Source organism: Hemitrygon akajei, chromosome 14, assembly GCF_048418815.1.
Source record: "Hemitrygon akajei chromosome 14, sHemAka1.3, whole genome shotgun sequence".
Lineage (NCBI taxonomy): Eukaryota > Metazoa > Chordata > Chondrichthyes > Myliobatiformes > Dasyatidae > Hemitrygon > Hemitrygon akajei.
The window spans coordinates 75351371-75372535 of NC_133137.1; the positions used below are offsets into that span (position 1 = coordinate 75351371).

The following is a 21165-nucleotide window of genomic DNA, read 5'->3' on the forward strand; positions in this document are numbered from 1 at the left end:
CTGGAAATCCAAGGCAACACACACAAAATGCTGGAGAAACTCAGCAGGTCAGGCAGCATCCATGGAAAAGAGTGAACAGTCAACATCTCAAGCTGAGACCCTTCATCGGCACTGAGGAGGGAGATGCCTGAATAAAAACGTTGGGGAGGAGGGGAAAGAGGTTAGCTGGAAGATGGTAGGTGAAGCCTGGTAGGTGGGAAAGGTCAAGGGCTGGACAGAAAGAATCTGCTAAGAGAGAAGAGTGGAGCATAGAAGGAAGGGAAGTAGGAGGGGACCCAGGAGGAAGTAACAGGCAGGTGAGAAGAACAGTAACATCCAAGCTCTCTTAGTAAAAATGAACAATTTTGTATTTATTTATAAAGTTCAGAAACAGATACACTGGTGCAAGAATTTAAATTTTGAGTACATTTCAAGCCAATGACTAACAGCACTTTAATATTTATGTTCCACTGAAGTGAGAAGTTCTTACCAAAAATCTCTCTCTAAAACTTTAAAAGGACAGAAAACAGAATCAATTGGGCACGAGTTGAAATAATAGCATGACTAGAAATATCTATTTTTGCTTTTGTTGTATTCAAGTTAACTTCAGCCCGAAGTATGACTAGTTTAATCTGTACACCAGAGAACAAATATAATTTGTGGTCCACTAAAAGTTCTTATAACAAAGGAGAACTGAAGTGATCTCATGTTTTCAATATTACTCATTGGACTAGTAGTTTGATTCATTATTCCTTTGCAGCAGATGAAATCAGAAACATGATTAAATAGTTATACTGTACATTATCACTTTGTCTTATTTGCAATATAATCAGGTACAACATGAATGCATAATTATCATTCGGTCTTGTGCAATATATCTGCACTTCTTAGAGATAAAAGTGATTGAAATGTCATTTCCATTGTCGCCCAGTTTTCTTTCCACTCACTTCAATGTTTGGAAAATTATGGCACACACTCAGGTAAAATTTTTGTCTCCATTTTCTTCATTATGACATTGAGAAGGACATATTACATTTTTTAAACTCAAAAAAATTTGAAGGTGTAGAAACATCAAATAGTACTAGTAACAAATGAGCAATTTTTCTTTACCTTGGCATAATTTAAGGAACAACATCTTCACAACATCACACATTATTTCAGACTCCCAATTAGTGCTGTGAATTAAGATTTTGTTTGTAATAAATGACAGAATCAAAGGGAACTCACAGAATTGTGTTAGTCTTAATCACTGAGCAAAATGAGCTACATTTTATTTTATCTTTTTCTCATTAATGTGCGTGTGAATTTTTTCTAGTGCCACTAATTTTGTTTCGATTTTAATGTAAAATGGAGGTAATCGAGAGATATTAAATCCAATCCCACTAAAGCCAGAAATATTGAACATTATCCTATGTGTGTTTCTGTACTGTGATACGTAATTTGGATCCATTTCCATTAGGTTGTGTGTGTATTCTTTGGTGCCAACTTCTCCTGGTTTAAGATCTTCCCTCTTGTCATACCTATCGTTAAAAAAAAAAATTTTTTTTACAGATAATACTAAAAACATATTTATTAAGCCAGTTTTTGAAATTCCTTATAAGATTTCTTGCCATGAACTTTTAGTTTTTTTAGCCAAGCAGTTATGTCCTGATTATAAATGATAGAATCATTGAACAGCTGTGGCAGGGTTTGACAATTCTATGCAAACTCACATTGCACTTAGGTGGTCAACAGCTTAATGGTAAAAACAGTGAATTCTCCAGTACGAGTAACACACATCTCCTGTGTTTCTCCCCCTCTTTCTGATCGATCCAGTCCTCTCCAGCCTTGTTACCCTGCTTCTTTCCCCACCCCACCTGGTTCCATCTGCCTATCTTCCACAAACTCAATCCACAGGGTCTCCTATATATTTTGCAGCTGATTCCATCTAACCAATATTCCACCCAGATCTGTTTCACTTATCACCTTTAGATTCCAGAATCTATAACCACTCATTATCTCCAACCCCTCACCTCATCTTTACCTTCACCTTTCCTTCCCACCACTCAACTCCATCTGCCTATGCGCAAAGTAAATTTATTATCAAAATACATATACGTCACTATATACAACCCTAAGATTAACTTCCTTGTGGGCACAATAAATCTGTACTAGAATAATAACCATAATAGAATCAATGAGAGACCACATCAACTAGGTTATTCAATCAGTGTGCAAAAGACAACAAACTGTGAGAATACAAAAATAAAGAAATAATAATAATAATAATAATAATTAACAATAAATATCAAGAACATGAGATGAAGACTCCTTGAAAATGAGTCCATTGGTTGTGGGAAGATTTCAGTGATGGGGCAAGTGGAGTGAAGTTACCCCGTTCGGTTCAAGAGCCCAATAGTTGAGGGGTAATAACTATACCTGAACCTGGTGGTGTGAATCCTGAGGATTTTGTACCTTCTTCCTGATGGCAGCAGTAAGAAGAAAACACGTCATGGTAGTGGGGGTCCCTGATGATGGATGCTGCTTTCCTACAACAATATTTTGTGTAGGTGTGTTCACTGCTTGGGGGGGGGGGGGGGGGGGCCTTACCTGCAATAGATTGGGCCATATCCACTACTTTTTGTAGGATTTGGTTCAAGGGCATTGGAGTTTCATACCAGCCTCTAATGCAGCCAGTCAATATACCCTCTGCTACACATCTGTAGAAGTTTTTCATAGCTTTAGATGTCATGCCAAACCTTCACAAAACTCCTAAGGAAGTAGAGATGCTACCGTGCTTTCTTCACAATTGCACTTACATGCTGGACCCAGGACAGGTCCTCTGAAATAATGACACTGAAGAATTTAAAATTGCCGACCCTCATCTGATCCCCCGATGAGGACTGGCTCATGGGGACTTCTGGTTTCCTCCTCCTGAAGTCAATAATCAGCTCCTTGGTCTTGCTGATATTGAGTGAGAGGTTGTTGTTATGACACCACTCAGCCAGATTTTCAATCTCCCTCCTACATGCCGATTCATCACCACGTTTGATTTGGCCTATGACAGTGGTGTCTTCAGAAAACTTGAATATGGCATTGGAGTATGCTTAGCCACACAGGGGACTAAACACATAGCCACGTGGTGCACCATGCATCTCTCTTCAACACATTCAGTCCTCAAGCCGGTTCTCAACCCAGAACATTGACCATCCCTTTGCCTTCATAGATGCCCCCTGATCTGCTGAGTTCTTAGAGCAATATGGTGTCTTTTTTTAAATCAATTTTATATGAACAGGAACATTAGGTATTTGTTGAATAATAAACTGAAGTGCATCATTAAATACAAATACACATAAAATAAAAATGTACTGAAAATCCATTTAGAAATAACGTACCTCCAATTTTGGTTGAGTTCAAGAAACCGAGATACACCAGTCTGAGCAGAAGCAATATCAATATGCACGGAAACAGCTGGACAGAGAGATAACGGTGAGAATGAAAATCTTCTCCATCGTGAAATGTCCATGAAGAAAATTTCAAAACAGTCATGAAATAAAATGCTGCTTTTGTGAAAACAGGCACAGTGGAACGAGAATGCTTGTGGAGATTTGTGATATATATATATTATATGTACAATATCTGAAATACATCTTATGGAAATGTTTGTTTGATGAACTTCAATAAAAAAAAATTACAAAAAAAAACAGAATTTTAAGAAATTGCTAAACCTAGTAATCAATGAAAAATAAAAAAAAATTATGGAATGCTGTGACCAGATGCCGGCTGTAGTGGTTTTGCAAGCAATCAAGTGTTAGGTTAACAAGGCTGGGTGTCTAACTGAACACTGTGTGATATATGACGTGCAGATGAAAACTACTACTGACTGAGACTTAAGGAAAAGTATCTGTAGTTTTCACTGACAATGAAAACTACAACAGTACAAATGTGTTGACTGGTTGTAGGGTAAGGGAAAGACCATGAGGTACCTTTTTAAAGATGGCAAGAAAACGGAGCACATTGGTACAATTGCAACAAGATGGACTAAATGGCTGGGGAACACACACAAAACGCTGGAGGAACTCAGCAGCCCAGGCAGCATCAATAGAAAAAAAGCACAGTCGACGTTTCGGGCTGAGCCCCTTCGGCAGGACTGGAGAAAAAAAAGATGAGTAGATTTGAAAAGTGGGGAGGGGAGAGAGAAACACAAGGGATAGGTGAAACCGGGGGGGGGGAGGGGGAAGAGAGTGGGTGAATTAAAGAGCTGGGAAGAGAGGGGGCCATTACTGGACACAGTATATGACCCCAACAGACTCACAGGTGAAGTGTTGCCTCACCTGGAAGGACTATTTGGGGCCCTGAATGGTAGTGAGGGAGGAGGCGTAATGTGTTCAGGGCTCCCTCTGTGGCCTCCTGTACATCGGTGGGACTTGACGTAGACTGGGAGACCCGTTTTGCCGAACACCTACGCTCCATCTGCCAGAAGAAGCAGGATCTCCCAATGGCCACCCATTTTAATTCCACTTCCCATTCCCATTCCGATATATCAATCCATGGCCTCCTTGACTGTTGTGATGAGTCCACACTCAGGTTGCAGGAACAACACCTTATATTCTGTCTAGCAGCTTCCAACCTGATGGAAGGAACATCGATTTCTCCAACTTCCGGTAATGGCACCTCCCCCCTCTCCTTCACCATTCCCCTCTTCCCCTCTCTCACCTTATATCTCCTTGCCTGCCCATCACCTCCCTCCTTTTCTTTCTTCCATGGCCTTCTGTTCCCGCCCATCAGACTCCCACTTCTCCAGCCCTGTACCTCTTTCACCAATCAACTCCCCAGCTCTTTACTTCAACCACAACCCCCCCCAACCCCCAGTTTCACCTATCACCCGGTGTTTCTCTCTTCCCCTCCCCCACCTTTAAAATCTACTCCTCATCTTTTTTTCTCCAGTCCTGCCGAAGGGCTTCAGCCCGAAACATCAACTGTTCTCTTTTCCATAGATGCTGCCTGGCCTGCTGAGTTCCTCCAGCATTTTGTGTGTATTGCTTGGATTTCCAGCATCTGCTGATTTTCTCCTATTTGTAAATAGCTGGGACCTGGTGAATTAACTGCAAATTATCAAGATTCAGTATACCTGATAAAGTTAACAACTACGCCAAGATAGATCATGTCATAGTGACCGCAAGGGAGGACATCAGAAGAGTATTCCAGCACAGTCAAATATTTACAGAATAAAGACATTTCTCTACAAATTTGGCAATTTAAGCTTTAACTCATACAATCATTATATCACTGAGACAAAGTAACTGGCCGTAAAAGTACTTGGCTCTCTTCCTGTGATTGGGAAATCAAAATAAATAAACCTAAGAAAACTTGCACTGATACGCACTTGGGCACCGTTACTGCTCCACAGCAGACTGGCGATCATGGGTGGGGGGGGGGGGCCACGGCAGCTTAGCGGTTAGCGTGGTGTTATTACAGCTGCGATGCCAGAGGTCGGAGTTCAATCCCGGCATCCTCTCTAAGGAGTAGGCCCTCCAGTGGAATGTGTGGGTTTCCTCCAGATGCACCAGTTTCCTCCCATAGTTCTACAGTTAGTTCAGCAGGTCAATTGATCATTATAAACTGTCCTATGGTTAGGGTTAAATTCTGGGTGCTAGAGGCGCGGCTCAAAGGGCTGGAAGGGCCTATTCCACGCTACATCTCTAAATAAATAAAATAAAACCGTAAACAATTCAACTGGTAGCCTTCATCTTAAAGATTGAGCTACAAAAACAAAATGATTTGAATGCTAGAAGGTGTTCACAGCATACTATTAAAGCATGAGCAACTACTGGAGATTCCTAATAAGGAAGGAAAACATTTAAAAAAAGTATAGTAGTGTATATATTGTAGTAATCCATAATAAATCACACAAAAATGCTAAAATTAATTAATAGAATTCTGCAATGTTGTGACAGGTGTCCAATGAGACTCATTCCAGAATCTGCAAAATCTAAAGTTGATTGGCCAAGATAAGAATACGAGGCTTGATCAGGACTGATCAAGGATCTTGACCCAAAGTGTCGACTGTTTACTCTTTTCCCTGGACGCTTGCTGACCTGCTGAGTTTTGCATGTGTTGCTTTGGATTTCCAGCATCTGTGTATGTTCTGTATTGTTGCTAACCCTTATAACAATGGAAATGTAAGTATGCAAGCAGATGTAATCCAGCACTTAGTTTGCCTTCTCTACCATGGTCTAACTCCTAGTAACAACACACACACATGACTTGTGTCTGAAAAGATTACACTGAATGCTGGTTAGTGATTATTCTCACACAATACATGATAACATTTACACTGGCATCAATTCAAGGAAATGAGGCCTTTTTCTGCTGGCTAATGTTTGTTTTCCAGTACAGTGTAACACAAAAACAAAGAACAGCAAGCACTGCATTATTAGCATAGTTTTAACTCGAACTACTAAAATGCTAATACAAACATCATTTTAAAGTAGTAATTAAAATATTATTATTTTAAAGCTTAGAGCTTCTAACTTATATGCAGTGCAGCAACCAATTATTTCCTATTTTAGTCCTGAAATGTTACGCTAACTGCAAATGTTTCCAACCAGACCCCACTGTACTTTGAAAACAAGGCATGAATTAATCATCAGCTGTAAAGTGAGAACTGAGGAAGAGGAGAATTAATCACACCCTCACCTCATGACAGCCCTGCTTTACTATGGCAAATGTAAATGTGAAAATTTTAAAATACTGTAAAATTAGATGAATTAACACTTTCACCAGATTATGGTTCTTAGTTATATGAACAAAACAGTTACTACCAGTGCACAGCAACAGCCCACAGACAGCAAATCAATAAAAACCTGATCTTGTGGTATTTCGAAAGAGGAACATTGCTATTTAAGTGTCTTTAATGGATAAAAAGACCCTTTATTTACTTTTTGATTCTGAAAATCACTAATAACTTAATAATTTATCCATATCAATCCAAGCAAAACACCCTCAAATTCCAAGTGAAGCTTGAATCCAAAAACATGCAGTTCAATTGGAGTTGGAGCTTTATTGTCATTGCTGAGGACAAGGAGATTTCAGTGCTACTCTATTCAGTACAAAACAGCATACTGCAATTCAGTTACTAAAGACACAATGAAATGAAATTTAAAATAACATGAGTTATTTAGAATGATATGCGAGTTACAACTGAATTAAAAACCAACAACTCTAAAAATAAAAGTAATAGTGGCTGCCGCATTCAAGTATTTGTTTGTGGAAGCCATGCCTCTATTCTCTATCTGCACTGTCTTCTGTGTTGTGTGTTTATTATGGTAACTAGTCATGTGAGAGAGAGGTGTGGTAAAAGCGAAGGGAATATGTATCCATGCTTTGTTCTGGGTAGTTTGGAGCTGGGGCAGACGGCTGTCATACAGTATCTTTTCGTTGAGTGCTTAAATCCATTTAGTTACGCTTAATTATGCCTAAGTTTCATTGCTTCAAGATTATATGCTTTGCTGGTTGATGAAAGAGTGATACAGTTCTTCGACTTTTGGAACGCTATTACTGCAGTGATCGGAGGGTGCGTCGTACAAGGATAACAATCCACACTAGGTCGCCAGCTGCGGCAATTGGTTCGCCAGAATGGCCGCTACAAGTATTGCCCATGCCCGTGTTATAAAATACCATGATTAAGTATAAAATAGCTTCAAGAATTATAGCCAAGACTTTAAAAAAAGTCCCAATGAAGGGTCTCAGCCTAAAATGTCAACTGTTATTTCCGCTCCATAGATTCTGCCTGATCTGCTGAATTCCTCAGCTGCTCCAATTCAGAGGCAAGGATACTACTAAATGAATCAAGATAATTATCCATGCAGAATATTTAACTAGTTCTAATAAGTAGAACATTTTAAAAAAGCCAAATAAGTGCACAGTTCTTGTTGTTAATGTAACAACAATCAAACTGCAGTCAGGTAATATCTTATGCCAAGATCATCAATGTCAGGCACCCCAACAAAATGCAACAATAATAGTAAAAGAGCAACTAATTGGAACTGAATAGCATTACCAATGGATTTTAAAACAAGACAACTGTAAAATGTCACAGACCTGTTGTTGGAGGCACCATCTCATGTAGTTTTTGCATAGCAACTCCACCTGGGTAGTTATGGTGGGATACATATAGCAACGACCCAGTGTAGCAGACATTTGCTATGAAATGAGCAATCACAGCAAAGAAACCCAATTTATAAAACAGCGATTTGTGGTAGTTGATCATTCTGTGCAAGTAAAGAAACAAGATAGTCATTAGTGATGTTAAATCAGCAAAAATCATATTTAGGAATGTGGGTTCTGGGGGCCTGTCTTAAAATCCAATTGAATCATACGTTCAGTACAACACGGGTAAAGCCCTCCCAGACACTGAGCACATCTACATGAAATGCTGTCATAGGAAGGTGGTGTCCGTTATCAGAGATTCCCACCACACACCTTGCTTTTTTTTTGCTGCTGCCCACAGGTAGAAGGTACAAGAGTCACAGGACCTCACACCACCAGATTCAGGAACAGTTACTACCCCTCATCCATCAGGCTCTTGAATACATGAAGATAACTACGCTCACTTGCCCATTATTGAAGTGTTCCCGCAACCAATGATCTCACTTTAAGAACTCTTTTATCTCACATCCTTGTTGTTTATTGCTATTTATTTATATTTGCATTTGCACAGTATGTTGTCTTCTGAATTCTGGCTGATCTTTCACTGATCCTGTTATAGTTACTATTCTACTGATTGGCTGAGAATGCCCACAAGAAAATGCATCTCATGGTGACATATGTACTTTGATAATGAAATTTACTTTGAATTTTGAACGTCATCATTACTTCAAACTCCTCTTAGCCCTTCTGATTCACATTCTCTGATACTCACCCAAATCTTGAACATTTCTACTGATCAAATATCTATAACAGGAGAGGGAAGTTCCAGAAATCCATCATCATCGATAGGATGCAAAACTGGGCTGAGAAGTGGCAGATGGAGTTCAACCCAGGTAAGTGTGAGATGGTTCATTTTGTTATGTCAAATATGATGCCAGAATATAGAATTAATGGTAAGACTCGTGACAATGTGGAGGATCAGAGGGATCTTGGGGTCTGAGTCCACAGGACACTCAAAGCAGCTCTGCAGGTTGACTGTTGTTAAGAAGGCATATGGTGCCTTCATCAACGGGGAATTGAGTAAGAACTGAGAGGTAACATTGCAGCTATATAGGACCCTGGTCAGACCCCACTTGGAGTACTGTGCTCAGTTCTGGCCACCTCACTACAGGATGTGGAAACCACAGAAAGGAGGCAGAGGAGATTCACAAGGATGATGCCTGGATTGGGGAGCATGCCATATGAGAATAGGCATGACACTGAACTCGGCCTTTTCTCCTTGGAGCGACGGAGGATGAGAAGTGACCTGATGATGAGAAGCAATCATTGTGTGGATAGTCAGAGGCTTTTTCCCCAGGGATGAAATAGCTAGCACGAGAGGCTACAGCTTTAAGGTGCTTGGAAGTAGGTACAGAGGAGATGTCAGGGGCAAGTTGTTGTTGTGTTTTTAAAAAAAAATGCAGAGAGTGCTGAGTGCGTGGAATGGGTTACCGGTGGTGGAGGCGGATACGTTAGGGTCTTTTCAAAGACTCTGGATAGGTACATGGGGCTTAGAAATATAGAGGGTCATGGTTAATCCTAGGTAATTCCTGTAGTAAGGTCATGTATGGCACAGCTTTGTGGGCCAAAGGGCCTGTATTGTGCTGTAGGTTTTCTATGCTTCTACCTACCTGTTCCATTTCCGGTTCCACTCCAACTGGATGACACTAGCTTCAGTAACATGCCCCCTTTCCTACATTTCTCCATTTGCTCTATTCAGTTGTTGATCATATTATAAACATACATAAATCACCCTCTATATTTCAAAAGCAAAAGGGATAAAAACCAAGTTAAAGCACTTCACCCTCACAAATGATTTTTTTTCCCAATCTTGGAATCATTCAAGTGATCTACCATATTATTTCCAGGGCCTACACATCTTTACAAAGATTCAATGGCCAAAACCCAATAGGGTCAAAATATTGACACATCTCACCTTCTCTACTCAATCACTGTGTTAAAGGTCCACACTTTAGTTAGCCTTTTTGATCACTTTTATCTGCACTAACTTTTGTTCAATGACTCCTTTTTAATTTTGTACTCCTAAACTTCAATATTGTTTCACTCTGATCCGAAGGTGATAAGCCTGTATTATTGCAATGACCTAATCTCCCTAATTGTTCATGTATACTAAGCAGGTCTCCAGATCATTAAAAGCACAGGGATTTGTGCAATGCTTTACAACACTGCCTGCGAGGATTTGAACATTCCCCCCATAATCATGTGGGTTTCCTCTAAGTGCTCCGATTTCTTCCCACATTCCAAAGACACAAGTTAGGTCTGCAAGCATGGCGATACTTGTGGGCTGCCCCCAGCATACCTTGGGTTGCGTTGATCACTGATACAAACAACGCATTTCACTGTATGTGTTGATGTACATGTGACAGATAAAGCTAAACTATCTTTAAAAGATCATCATGTGGCTTGTTGTATGTCACGGGCAATCATGGTCTTCCATCTGTCTTTAGTCGGAGAAGTTCTAAGAAACTCAAAACTTTTGCCTGTCCATCTCTTGATGCAACTCGTGAATGTCATGCGCTATCAAACACGACTTTTTCTTCCATCAGTTTTTCCAGTCACTGCAAGATGTTTGAACTTCTCTTTCCTCAGTACATGTCCCAGAAACTCCAGCTGCTGTTTCCTGATTGATATCAGCTCTTTTCTTATTCTGGCTTTTCATAACATTTCCTCATTTGTTACTTTGTCCTTCAGCATATGTATTTTCCTCAAAAATCACATTTCTGCAGCTTTGAGTCCTCCCTCATTTTGCTTTGACATTGTCCACCATTCACGTCCATGTTAGTGTGAAAAGAACATAGCACCACAACACTTGAGTTTCATACCCATATAAATTGTTATTCCTTAATACCTTGCTCAAACACTTGAATGTGCATTTAACAATCCCAATTCTTGTTCTAATTTCAATATCAGCCCTACCGTCAGATGTTATCGTGCTCCCTAAGTAACTGAACTTCCATGTTTTTTTTGTTGGCCATTTTCAGTTTGTATTTCTGTCTTCCTTCTTTCTTCATGCCAACCATACATTCGGTCTTCTTGCAGTTGATGGTCAATCCTCCCTTTACATTTCCTTCGACAGCTCTATCTTGCAAAGGGTTTATCTTGAAAGATCATCATCGTCATTGTGTGCTGAGTCGTATCTTAAAAGATAGCTGTTTTAAAAAATTCAATTCCTTTCTCCAAACTGAAATGTTAGAAATAACTCTGCTACCCTGAAGCAAATGCTACTATACAATACAAATATCCATATAAGAGTACAAGTACAATATTTCATCATCCCAAATAGGGCTCTTGTGTCATCTTTTTCATTACTCTCACATTTCTTCTCAAATTATATTAGACTGACACATTTGTGATCCTCTGATCCTAGTAATATATTTGGAGGATAATTACTATTTAAGGTACAGTATTAACAAATTAAGGCTCTTCTTCAGTGTTTCACTGCTAGATAGTTATGGAGGAGTTACACAGGAGCACTTTTTCTATCAGATTCCTCCTTCTCCAGCCCTTTACCTTTCCCACTGACCTGGCTTCACCCATCACCTTCTAGCTGGCCTCCTTCCCTTCTCCCAACTCTTTTTTTTTTATTCTGATGTCTTCCCCCTTCCTTTTCAATCCTGAAGAACTGTCTCGACCCGGAATGTCGACTGTTTATTCATTTCCGTAGATGCTACCTGATCTGCTGAGTTCCTCCAGCATCTTGTGTGTGCTGCTTTGGATTTCCAGCATCTGCAGAGTTTCTCATGTTTATGGATAGTTATATTACATTTTTATCACCCTGTTAGAAATAGGTCTTGGTGACACAAGACTATTTCTTTTTGTACAATCAAGGTCCAAAATCATCTGAATAGCATTTGTTTTACAAGTACAATCAATAAAGCTAACAATTTTTTTTTTAAAAAAAGGACAATGTCCGTGAATACGTACAGGGATGAACATCCCATGGCTGCAACAACATTCAAGACCGGAAAAGTGTAGATTATGAAGCGCAGTTCTTTGTGAGGTAGAAATGAGTATAAAAAGATGAAACCAAGTGCTGGGAAAAGCAGCTTCCAGGTCCTCCTGTCTTGTGCTCCAAGAGGCAGAAAAATAACAGTACAACCAAGAGCACGAGGCAGTACCGAGTAAAAATACCATAAAAAGGGTGACGTCTGAATAGATTCTCAGTTAAGGAAACACAAGCACATGTAGAATAATTCAACTCAATAAAAATATATACACACGAGAAATTAACAAGTCAGTGCAATTAGTGCATTGCAATTTTCCAGTCTATCTTTTAGGAAATTAACTTAAATTAGCTAAGGATATTAAAATAATTTTCCAAGGATACCAAGGGAAATGAGCCAAGGTTACTAAGAGAACTGAACTGATTCTCAAATTAGTAACAGTCACTTGTTCAAACTTACTTCGAAGACAATTTCCAGTATTCCCAGATTCAGCATGGGGTGGATTTAAATGGAGAGAAACTACCCTTGTCTATTCCAAAAATGACTTCCTCACAACCACACCCCCTCCATCTCATAATTGATAGTAATGTGACACTACTCAAATCAGATATGGCCCTATCTCCTTGAAGTTAGATTATGAGTAAGTGACAAATTACATGTTATGATAAGCATTCATGCTGATTACCAATTCCCAAAGTGATTTCACAGAGCCCGGAGGCCTCAATTAAACTGCAACATCAATCAAGATTGAATTTCAACCCACAAGCTAGGTGAAAGGTCTGTGTTTAATTCATAGTATCAACAAGTTCAAATCTTGCCATTATCCTGGGAATTTTTTTTCCCAGAATAGGGAAGGCAGTCTGCATTGCAAAAGTATTTAGCCACTAAATGAATGTCTTCTACAATCAGCAGTACTGATAGCTTCTCAGAGGAATAATACTATACTTACAAAGTCTCACCTACCACAAAGATACTTAAGGAATCGTGCATTTTGTAATTTGCAATATTCTGCCCACTACTCTTAGTGCACAGTAAATCATAGTTTTGTTACACCAAATGTACTAAAGTAAACTCTTGATGTATATTAAAAAACACACGTGATGTGTACAGTTAAAAAATATATTCCTGGTTTTTCCAAATTAGTTCTGTATTTCCTGATAATCCTCAAAAATCATTCATGAAAAACCTAACGAACTGACAAAAGACATAATGAATGTCAGGAAGTATTTTAAAAATGATAATCTAATTGACCACCCAGGTCACACCCTTTTCTCACTGCTACCTTCAGGAAGAAGGTACAGGAGCCTGAGAGGGTACATTCAACATTTCAGAAACAGCTTCTTCTCCTCTGCCATCAGATTTCTAAATGGACACTGAACCCACGAACACTACTTCGTCACTTTTCTTGCTATACGGTTCGTAGTATTTCAGATTTGAAATAATTCTGGTTCATACCAATTATTTTTGCCATCAATCGGGGGGAAGTTACAGGAGAGAATTCCAAGGGATCGATTGATCAACATCTTGGATAGACAGGAGTCTGATTTGGAGGAGTCAGTATGACTTTGTGTATGGAAAGTCATACTTGATATTTTTGATGAGCTAACCAAAAAGGGAGATAGAGGTAGGGCAGTAGATGATACTTAGCTGGACTTAGAAAAGCTTTGACCAAGGTTTTGCATGGTAGGCTGGTAGGTCCCTTAGAATCGATTTGGTGGATTCAAGCTTGGCTTAGAAGTAGGAAACAGAGGTTTGTTTCTCCTGATGGAAGCCAGTGACTAGTGCGCCTCAGGGGCTGCAGTTGGGACCCTTGTTATTCGCTATTTATGTAAATAATTTGAATATAAATACACAAATATTGACCAATAATTTGCAGATGACACAAAATTAGGCGTGGTTGGTAGTGAAGTAGGTTATTATAGCTTACAGGGGAATTGTGATCTGTTATGCAGATGTGGGCTAAGGAGTGGCCAATGGATTTCTGTACAGGTAATGTGGGGTGACACATTTTGGAGAGTCAAATAAGCTAAGAATGGTAAGGCAATAGGCAGCACAATGGAACAGAGGGACAGTTTTGGTCACCCTTTTAACAGGAAAGACAGGTTTCAACTGTAAAACAAGCAGGAAAAATTTAAGATGAGGTTGGAGGGCCTGAGTTATAAGGAGAGGTTACCTTTTTCCCTTGGAATGTAGGAGAATGAGGGACAACCTTAAAAAAATGTTTAAAATGAGATAAGGTGAATGGTAACAGTCTTTGACCCAGAGTAGGAGAGTTCAAAACTGTAAGGTTAGGATGAGAGGGGAATGTTAAAGAGGGGCCTGAGGGGCAATTCCTTCCATGCAGAGGGAGGTGATAGAATGAGCTGCTAAAGCCGAGGTTCCCAACCTTTTTTATGCCATGGACCAATTCCATTAAGCAAGGGAGTCAGTGGTCGCCAGGTTCTGAACCCTGTGCTAGAGGACGTAGATAAGGCAGGTGAACAAGTATCATTTAAGAAGCAAACGGACAGATATGTAAAGGGGTGGGGGTATAAAGATGGGGTCTGAATGCAGGACACTGGGGCTAGCTGGATGGTTGATCTGGACTGGTTGGGCCTAAGGGCCTATATTAACACTGTACTGCTGCTCTATGCTTCTATGAATAATTATTGATATTCCCAATCTTCCTGTCAATGTGTAATGAAATGTTGAATAATGAGCAATTATACCTTTGAAAATTAACAGCAAAATCCATTGATAATATGAAAATTTTAAAAACGTAGACTTTACATTTGATTCCTTAAGGTCGTCATAGCCTGGGGTAGTAATGAGGATAAGCTCCCACTACCTATTAAATACTACTAATGGTGTGCACCCCTAGCAACCAAGTCCAGCTCCTGGCCTTCATGTGCGGCTTAGCTAAAAGCCTGTTGGAACCATTTCTACTGACAGGAGAAGGGGCAAATGCAGGTTACTGGCACCTTAAAGCCTGTTGCTTCAAGCAAATGGGGCTCATCAGCCGAGGTTGGCAGCTCATCTAGAAGGAAAACTCTGATCTCAAACCCCCGCTGCCCCCTATTCATGACGGCAGGCTTCGGAGCAAACCCCGAGGGAAAAAATCCAGAGCTGGAGTCCCTAAGGTATTCCTACGACTGGGCAACTCCTGAGACGCTGCTAGGGGGTGTCAAACTGTATCAGTCTCTGCCGTTCCAGCGGATTCATTAGCTGCGTAGAGAGGGGACCCTGCTACAAGGGTTACAGCCTGGTCTCCGTTTCCAGCTTGCGTATCTAGTCAGCTCGAATGCAACATCCATGCTCAATCCTGACCGACAGGGGCCTCGACTCAATACTTTATCTTTCAGCTAATGTGCAGCTGGATTATATTTTTCAAATCATAGTACAATCCATGCAGGATCAATCACATTTCAGTTTTACTCTGAGCAGACTTTGCACTTTCCTACAGCAAGCTGAAGTCTGTGTAAAGGATAATCCCCATTCAGAACTCTTATTCAAGATTGTATTGTACCAAAGTACTTCTCCCTCAGGCCAGAGGAGTCGTCTCCAAAACACAGAATCCACCGCTATGGTTAGAGCTGAAAAGAAATTCAAAAGAATGTTAATGAATGTGTTAATTTAATGAATACAAACTCCTGTCAGGATGCTGTTCGTTGACTATAGCTCAGCATTTAACACCATCATTCCCACAGTGCTGATCAATAAGCGACACACCCTGGGCCTCTGTACCTCCCTCTGCAATTGGAACCTCAACTTTCTAACTGGAAGACCACAATCAGTGCGGATTGGTGATAATATCTTCTCCTCACTGACAATCAACACTGGCACACCTCAGGAATGTGTGCTTAGCCCACTGCTCTACTCTCTTTATATCTATGATTGCGTGGCTAGGTGTAGCTAAAATGCCATCTATTGATTTGCTGATGATACAACCACTGATGGCAGAATCTCAGATGGAGATGAGAGGGTGTACAGGAGCGAGATATACCAGCTTGTTGAGTGGTGTCGCAGCAACAACCTTACCAATCCTCAGGGGGATCAGAAGTGGAGAGAGTGAGCAATTTCAAGTTTCTGAGAATCGAGTCTGGTCTCAACATATCAATGCAGCTATAAAGAAGACTAGACAGCAGCTTTATTTCATTAGGAGTTTGAGGAGATTTGGATTGTCACCAAAAACACTCGAAAACTTCTGCATGTACTGTGGAGAGCATTCTGACAGGCTGCATTACTGTCTGGTATGGGAGGTTGGTTGGAGGGGGGGGGGGCTACCACACAGGATTGAAAGAAGCTACAGAAAGTTGTAAAATTAGCCAGCCCCATCATGGGTATTAGCCTTTGTAGTATCCAAGACATCTTTAAGGAGTAGTGCCTCAGAAAGCCCGCATCCATGATCAAGGACCTGCATCACCCAGAACATGCCCTCTTCTCATTGATACTGTCAGGGAGGAGGTACAGAAGCCTGATGGCACACACTGAGCAATTTCAGAACAGCTTCTTCCCCTCTGCCATATGAATCTTAAATGGACATTGAACCCATAAACACTACCACACTTTTAAAAACATTATTTTGGTTTTTGCACTATTTTTAATTTAACTATTTAATATACATATACTGTAACGTTCTCGCTCAGGTGTAACGGACCCGAATTAAACGTCGAGGTAAACCGGAGTCAATGAAAACCGCAGTAAGATTAACCATTTACTGTTCACTCTTCACATTAACGTATGGTGAAAACTGTTGATAAAACAATACAAGATTGGTACAGTGTTTCCTTCTAAATATCACATCTACATTGTGAATACTTGCAAAGGTAAAACTACATTACATTAAAGTGCAGCATACAGTCAGAATCTACCTGCTCCATTGACTGCTTTAAATACACTTCAACACAAACTATCCCGACTCTTTAACTAACGAAAACATAAACCTTATCGACCGTCGTTACTTTTAACAGAATCAGCGTTAACATTTTAACTCAACATATCGATTATCTAATGACTTACAGCGTTGCTTTCACTGTGTTTTTGGTGCGTAGAGAAAACTTAACCAGCGCTGTGGCGCCACATGTGAGCGACCCCCACCCTTGCGTTTATCCCAAACCAGTATTTTCCCACAAGACGCGGCGAACCCGGATGTGACGTCATCGCAGCCGTGATATATTACAGACAAATGAATTTACTTAAACAATACTAACTTTAACTAAAAAATGTTAACAAATTACTAAGTGAAAATATTATAAACTAAATAACTGCCATAAAGGCAGCACATATACATTAATACTGTAACTGATTTATTTATTTTTTCTATGTTATTATGTATTGCATTGTACAGCTTTAATTAACATATTTTACAACATATGCCCATGAAATTAAACCCGATTCTGAAATTCGAGTCTTTGAACTACATGCTACTCACCCAACCACACCAAGCCAGCTGGCACTGCATGGCAAAGACTTTGGAGAATCGAAATATGACGGCTCACGAAGGACAACAGCAGCATGAGACCCAGGAATATGGAAAGCTCGAATCGGAATACAATGATAGCTAGAGCAGAAAGCCATATAAACATGCCGTGGTTCTGCCGCATCCAGGCTGTAAACGCCAACAGAACTGCAGGAAAAAAAATCAAATATTCTGTTTACAAATGAATCAAAGAACATACTTCCGAGACAACACACACACGCAATATACTGGAAGAACTCAGCTGGTCAGACAACATCTATGGAAATGAATAAACAGTCGATATTTTGGGCTGAGATCCTCCTTCAGGGCTGATTACTTAAAATAAGAGATATTGAAGATATCAGCATTAGAAACATTTTTCAACATTGCACATTAAAATATTACCCCCCCCCCCATTCCTAACTCTGACCTTTTACCTCCTCTCACCTGCCTATCACTTCCCCCTAGGCCCTCTCCTCCTTCCCTTTCTCCTGTGGTCCACTTTCCTCTCCTATCAGCTTCCTTCTTCTCCAGCCCTTTACCTTTCCCACCCACCTGGCTTCACTTATCATCTGCCAGCTAGCCTCCTCCTCCCTCTCAACCCCACTTTTTAAAATTCTGGCATCTTCCCCCTTCTTTTCCAGACATGAAGAAGGGTCTCGCCCCGAAACACCGATTGTTTATTCATTTCCATAGATGCCACCTGACCTGCTGAGTTCCTCCAGCATTTTGTCTGTGTGTTGCTTTGGATTTCCAGAATCCACCGATGTTCTCATGTTAATATTATGCTTATGAAAATGCTTCAAGTGGTGTTCCACTGGAAGTGAATAATTTATATAGTTATTTAAATTCAGCAGTCTCACGATTACATACATTATATATTCTCTTGCTACCTTCAAAGGTCAGTCTGGCTCAGCTGTAATGCTCAGAAACTGATTGGAAAGCTGAGCCCACTAGGCCTGAACACTTCCCTCTGCAACTGGATCCTAGACTTCCTGACTGGGAGACCTCAGTCAGTCCGGATCAGAGGCAGCATTTCCAACACCATCACACTGAGCACGGGGGCCCCCCCAGGGCTGTGAGCTCAGTCCACTGCTGTTCACTCTGCTGACCCAAGACTGTGCTGCAACACACAGCTCGAACCACATCATCAAGTTCGACCGTGACGGGTCTCATCAGCAGGAACGACGAGCAGCATACAGAGAGGAGGTGCAATGGCTAACGGACTGGTGCAGAACCAACAACCTGTCTCTGAATGTGAACAAAACAAGAGAGATGGTTGTTGCCTTCAGAAGGGCACAGAGCGACCACTCTCTGCTGAACATTGACGGCTCCTCAGTAGAGATCGTTAACAGCACCAAATTTCTTGGTGTTCACCCGGCGGAGAATCTCACCTGGTCCCTCAACACCAGCTCCATAGCAAAGAAAGCCCAGCAGCATCTCTACTTTCTGCGAAGGCTGAGGAAAGTCCATCTCCCATCCCCTATCCTCATCACATTCTACTGGGGTTGTACTGAGAGCGTCCAGAGCAGCTGCATCACTGCCTGGTTTGGAAATTGCACCATCTCGGATTGCAAGACCCTGCAGTGGATAGTGAGGTCAGCTGAGAAGATCAACGGGGTCTCTCTTCCCACCATTAGACATTTACCCTACACGCTGCATCCGCAAAACAATCAGCATTATGAAGGACCTCACGCACCCCTCATACAAACTCTTCTCCCTTCTGCCATCTGGGAAAAGGCACCAAAGCATCCAGGCTACTACGACCAGACTATGTAACAGTTTCTTCCCCCAAGCTATCAGACTCCTCAATAACCAAAGCCTGGACTGACACCAACTTTCTACCCTCTACTGTGCCTATTGTCTTGTTTATTATTTATTGTAATGCCTGCACTGTTTTGTGCACTTTATGCAGTCCTGGGTAGGTTTGTAGTCTAGTGTAGGTTTTTATTCCTGTGTTGTTTTTATGTAGTTCAGTGTAGTTTTTGTACTATTTCATGTAGCACCATGGTCCTGAAAAACATTGTCTCGTTTTTACTGTGTACTGTACCAGCAGTTTTGGTCGAAATGACAATAAAATGAGACTTGACGTCCTGATTTTGAAGTTTGTGGGTTCATGCTTCACACTGCACCTATATGCTTAACCAAGGCTAATACTGGATTAGGACAGAGTATTGCACTATCAGAGCTTCCAGCACTTTTGTGAAATATTTGTCAAGACATTTCCCATTAACTGGCAGACAAAGACGACCCCATTTTCCCTAGTTTAATTAGTTATATTTTTGCTTTTGAGTCCTTAATAACTAAAAATAGATATTTCCAATAATTCATGAGCCCTTGCTTACTTACCATTACGCTTACCCACAATGATAATGGTAGCTGTTTCTGACAATGACAGGACACCTGTGCAGGAGAGTTTTTAAAAGTGGAAAAGCACTTGCACTGCGGTAGTTCCACTCTCAACCTCAGACATCTGGGTCCAGTAGTAGTCATCACAATTGGGGTTATCCTTTGTTGAAGTGGATGACCATAACTTCTGTGCCTCGCTATGTCCCTCGCTCTATACAGAGTGTTGTAGAACCACCTCTCTGGCTGTTGGATCTCACCTATCTACAGGACCTGCAGAAGGGTCTTGGCCCAATACGTCGACTCTAGTCTTTTTCCACAGATGCTACCTGGCCTGCTGAGTTTCTCCAACGCTTTGTGTGTGCTGCTTGGATTTCCAGCTTCTGCAGATTTTCTTGTTTGTGATCATGAAAATGACTCACACTTTCTGAATTTATTGTAAATAAGCATGCTGCGACAACAAACACTATCTCCCCAAATTAAACAAAAGAAATGGACAATAAAGTTGAACTCACCAATGGGCAGTGCAAAGATATTTGGGAGAGTTCTTGTGCAGTAAAAGAGCAGGTGGAATTGTGTTGCTGAGATCCAACAGAAGAGAACAGCTACTCTTGTGCCATATTGGTTCCGGACTTCTTTCTGGAACTTCCAGAGTGCAGAGATCACACAGAGACCAAGGCATCCTCGAACTATTTAAAACACAAAGGAAGATGACCACAATTAAATATGCATTAATCTTATTTTGCAATCATATTCAAAACATCAAAAATCAAAATAAAACTATAAGACATACAGCACCGAACTGAGTAATTCAGCTGACCACATCCATACTGACCATTTTTCTCACCTATACTACTGCCATTTGTCCTCGGCCTGTATCGTTCTATGTTTTGCCTATTTATGTGTCCGTGTCTCTGAAGGCCTTCAAGAGGATCGTAACCTTGTCGTAGGGTTTGGAGGCTTGCATGTCTCAATGGCCAGGAGAGCTATGTTGACTGCACTCAGGGCCTTGTGCTTTGGCTCTTGGTAGGGTCACCCATGCCAAACAGGTCAAAGAGTAGAGGCCAAACGAAGAATGGTCCACCGTTCCTCCAGGTTCAGAGATTCAGCTCAGGGCCAGCAACCCTGAGTGGCCAAAATGAGATATGGAAAGAACAATGAAGAGTCCTCCTTTGTCTGTATGCAACGGTACAGACAGTCAGAGATGGAGGACCAGCAGGGTAATGGACAGCAAGTCAGTATCTGAAGGGTATGTGATTCTGCCACCTC

At 40.9% G+C, this 21165-nt stretch overlaps 1 protein-coding gene across 1 annotated transcript in view; it reads right to left on the reverse strand.

Annotated features, from left to right (window-relative positions):
• Positions 1-325: 325 nt before the first annotated feature.
• alg12 (ALG12 alpha-1,6-mannosyltransferase) overlaps positions 326-21165 on the reverse strand; it is a 36000-nt gene continuing 15160 nt past the window's right edge. Inside the window, exons 3-9 of the mRNA XM_073066376.1 lie at positions 20412-20585; positions 17524-17718; positions 15582-15685; positions 12094-12317; positions 8062-8231; positions 3354-3429; positions 326-1499 (exon numbers count right to left, since the gene is read on the reverse strand). Coding sequence (XP_072922477.1) covers positions 1250-1499; positions 3354-3429; positions 8062-8231; positions 12094-12317; positions 15582-15685; positions 17524-17718; positions 20412-20585 — 1193 coding nt within the window. The 3' untranslated portion in view covers positions 326-1249. The remainder of the gene's footprint in view (positions 1500-3353; positions 3430-8061; positions 8232-12093; positions 12318-15581; positions 15686-17523; positions 17719-20411; positions 20586-21165) is intronic.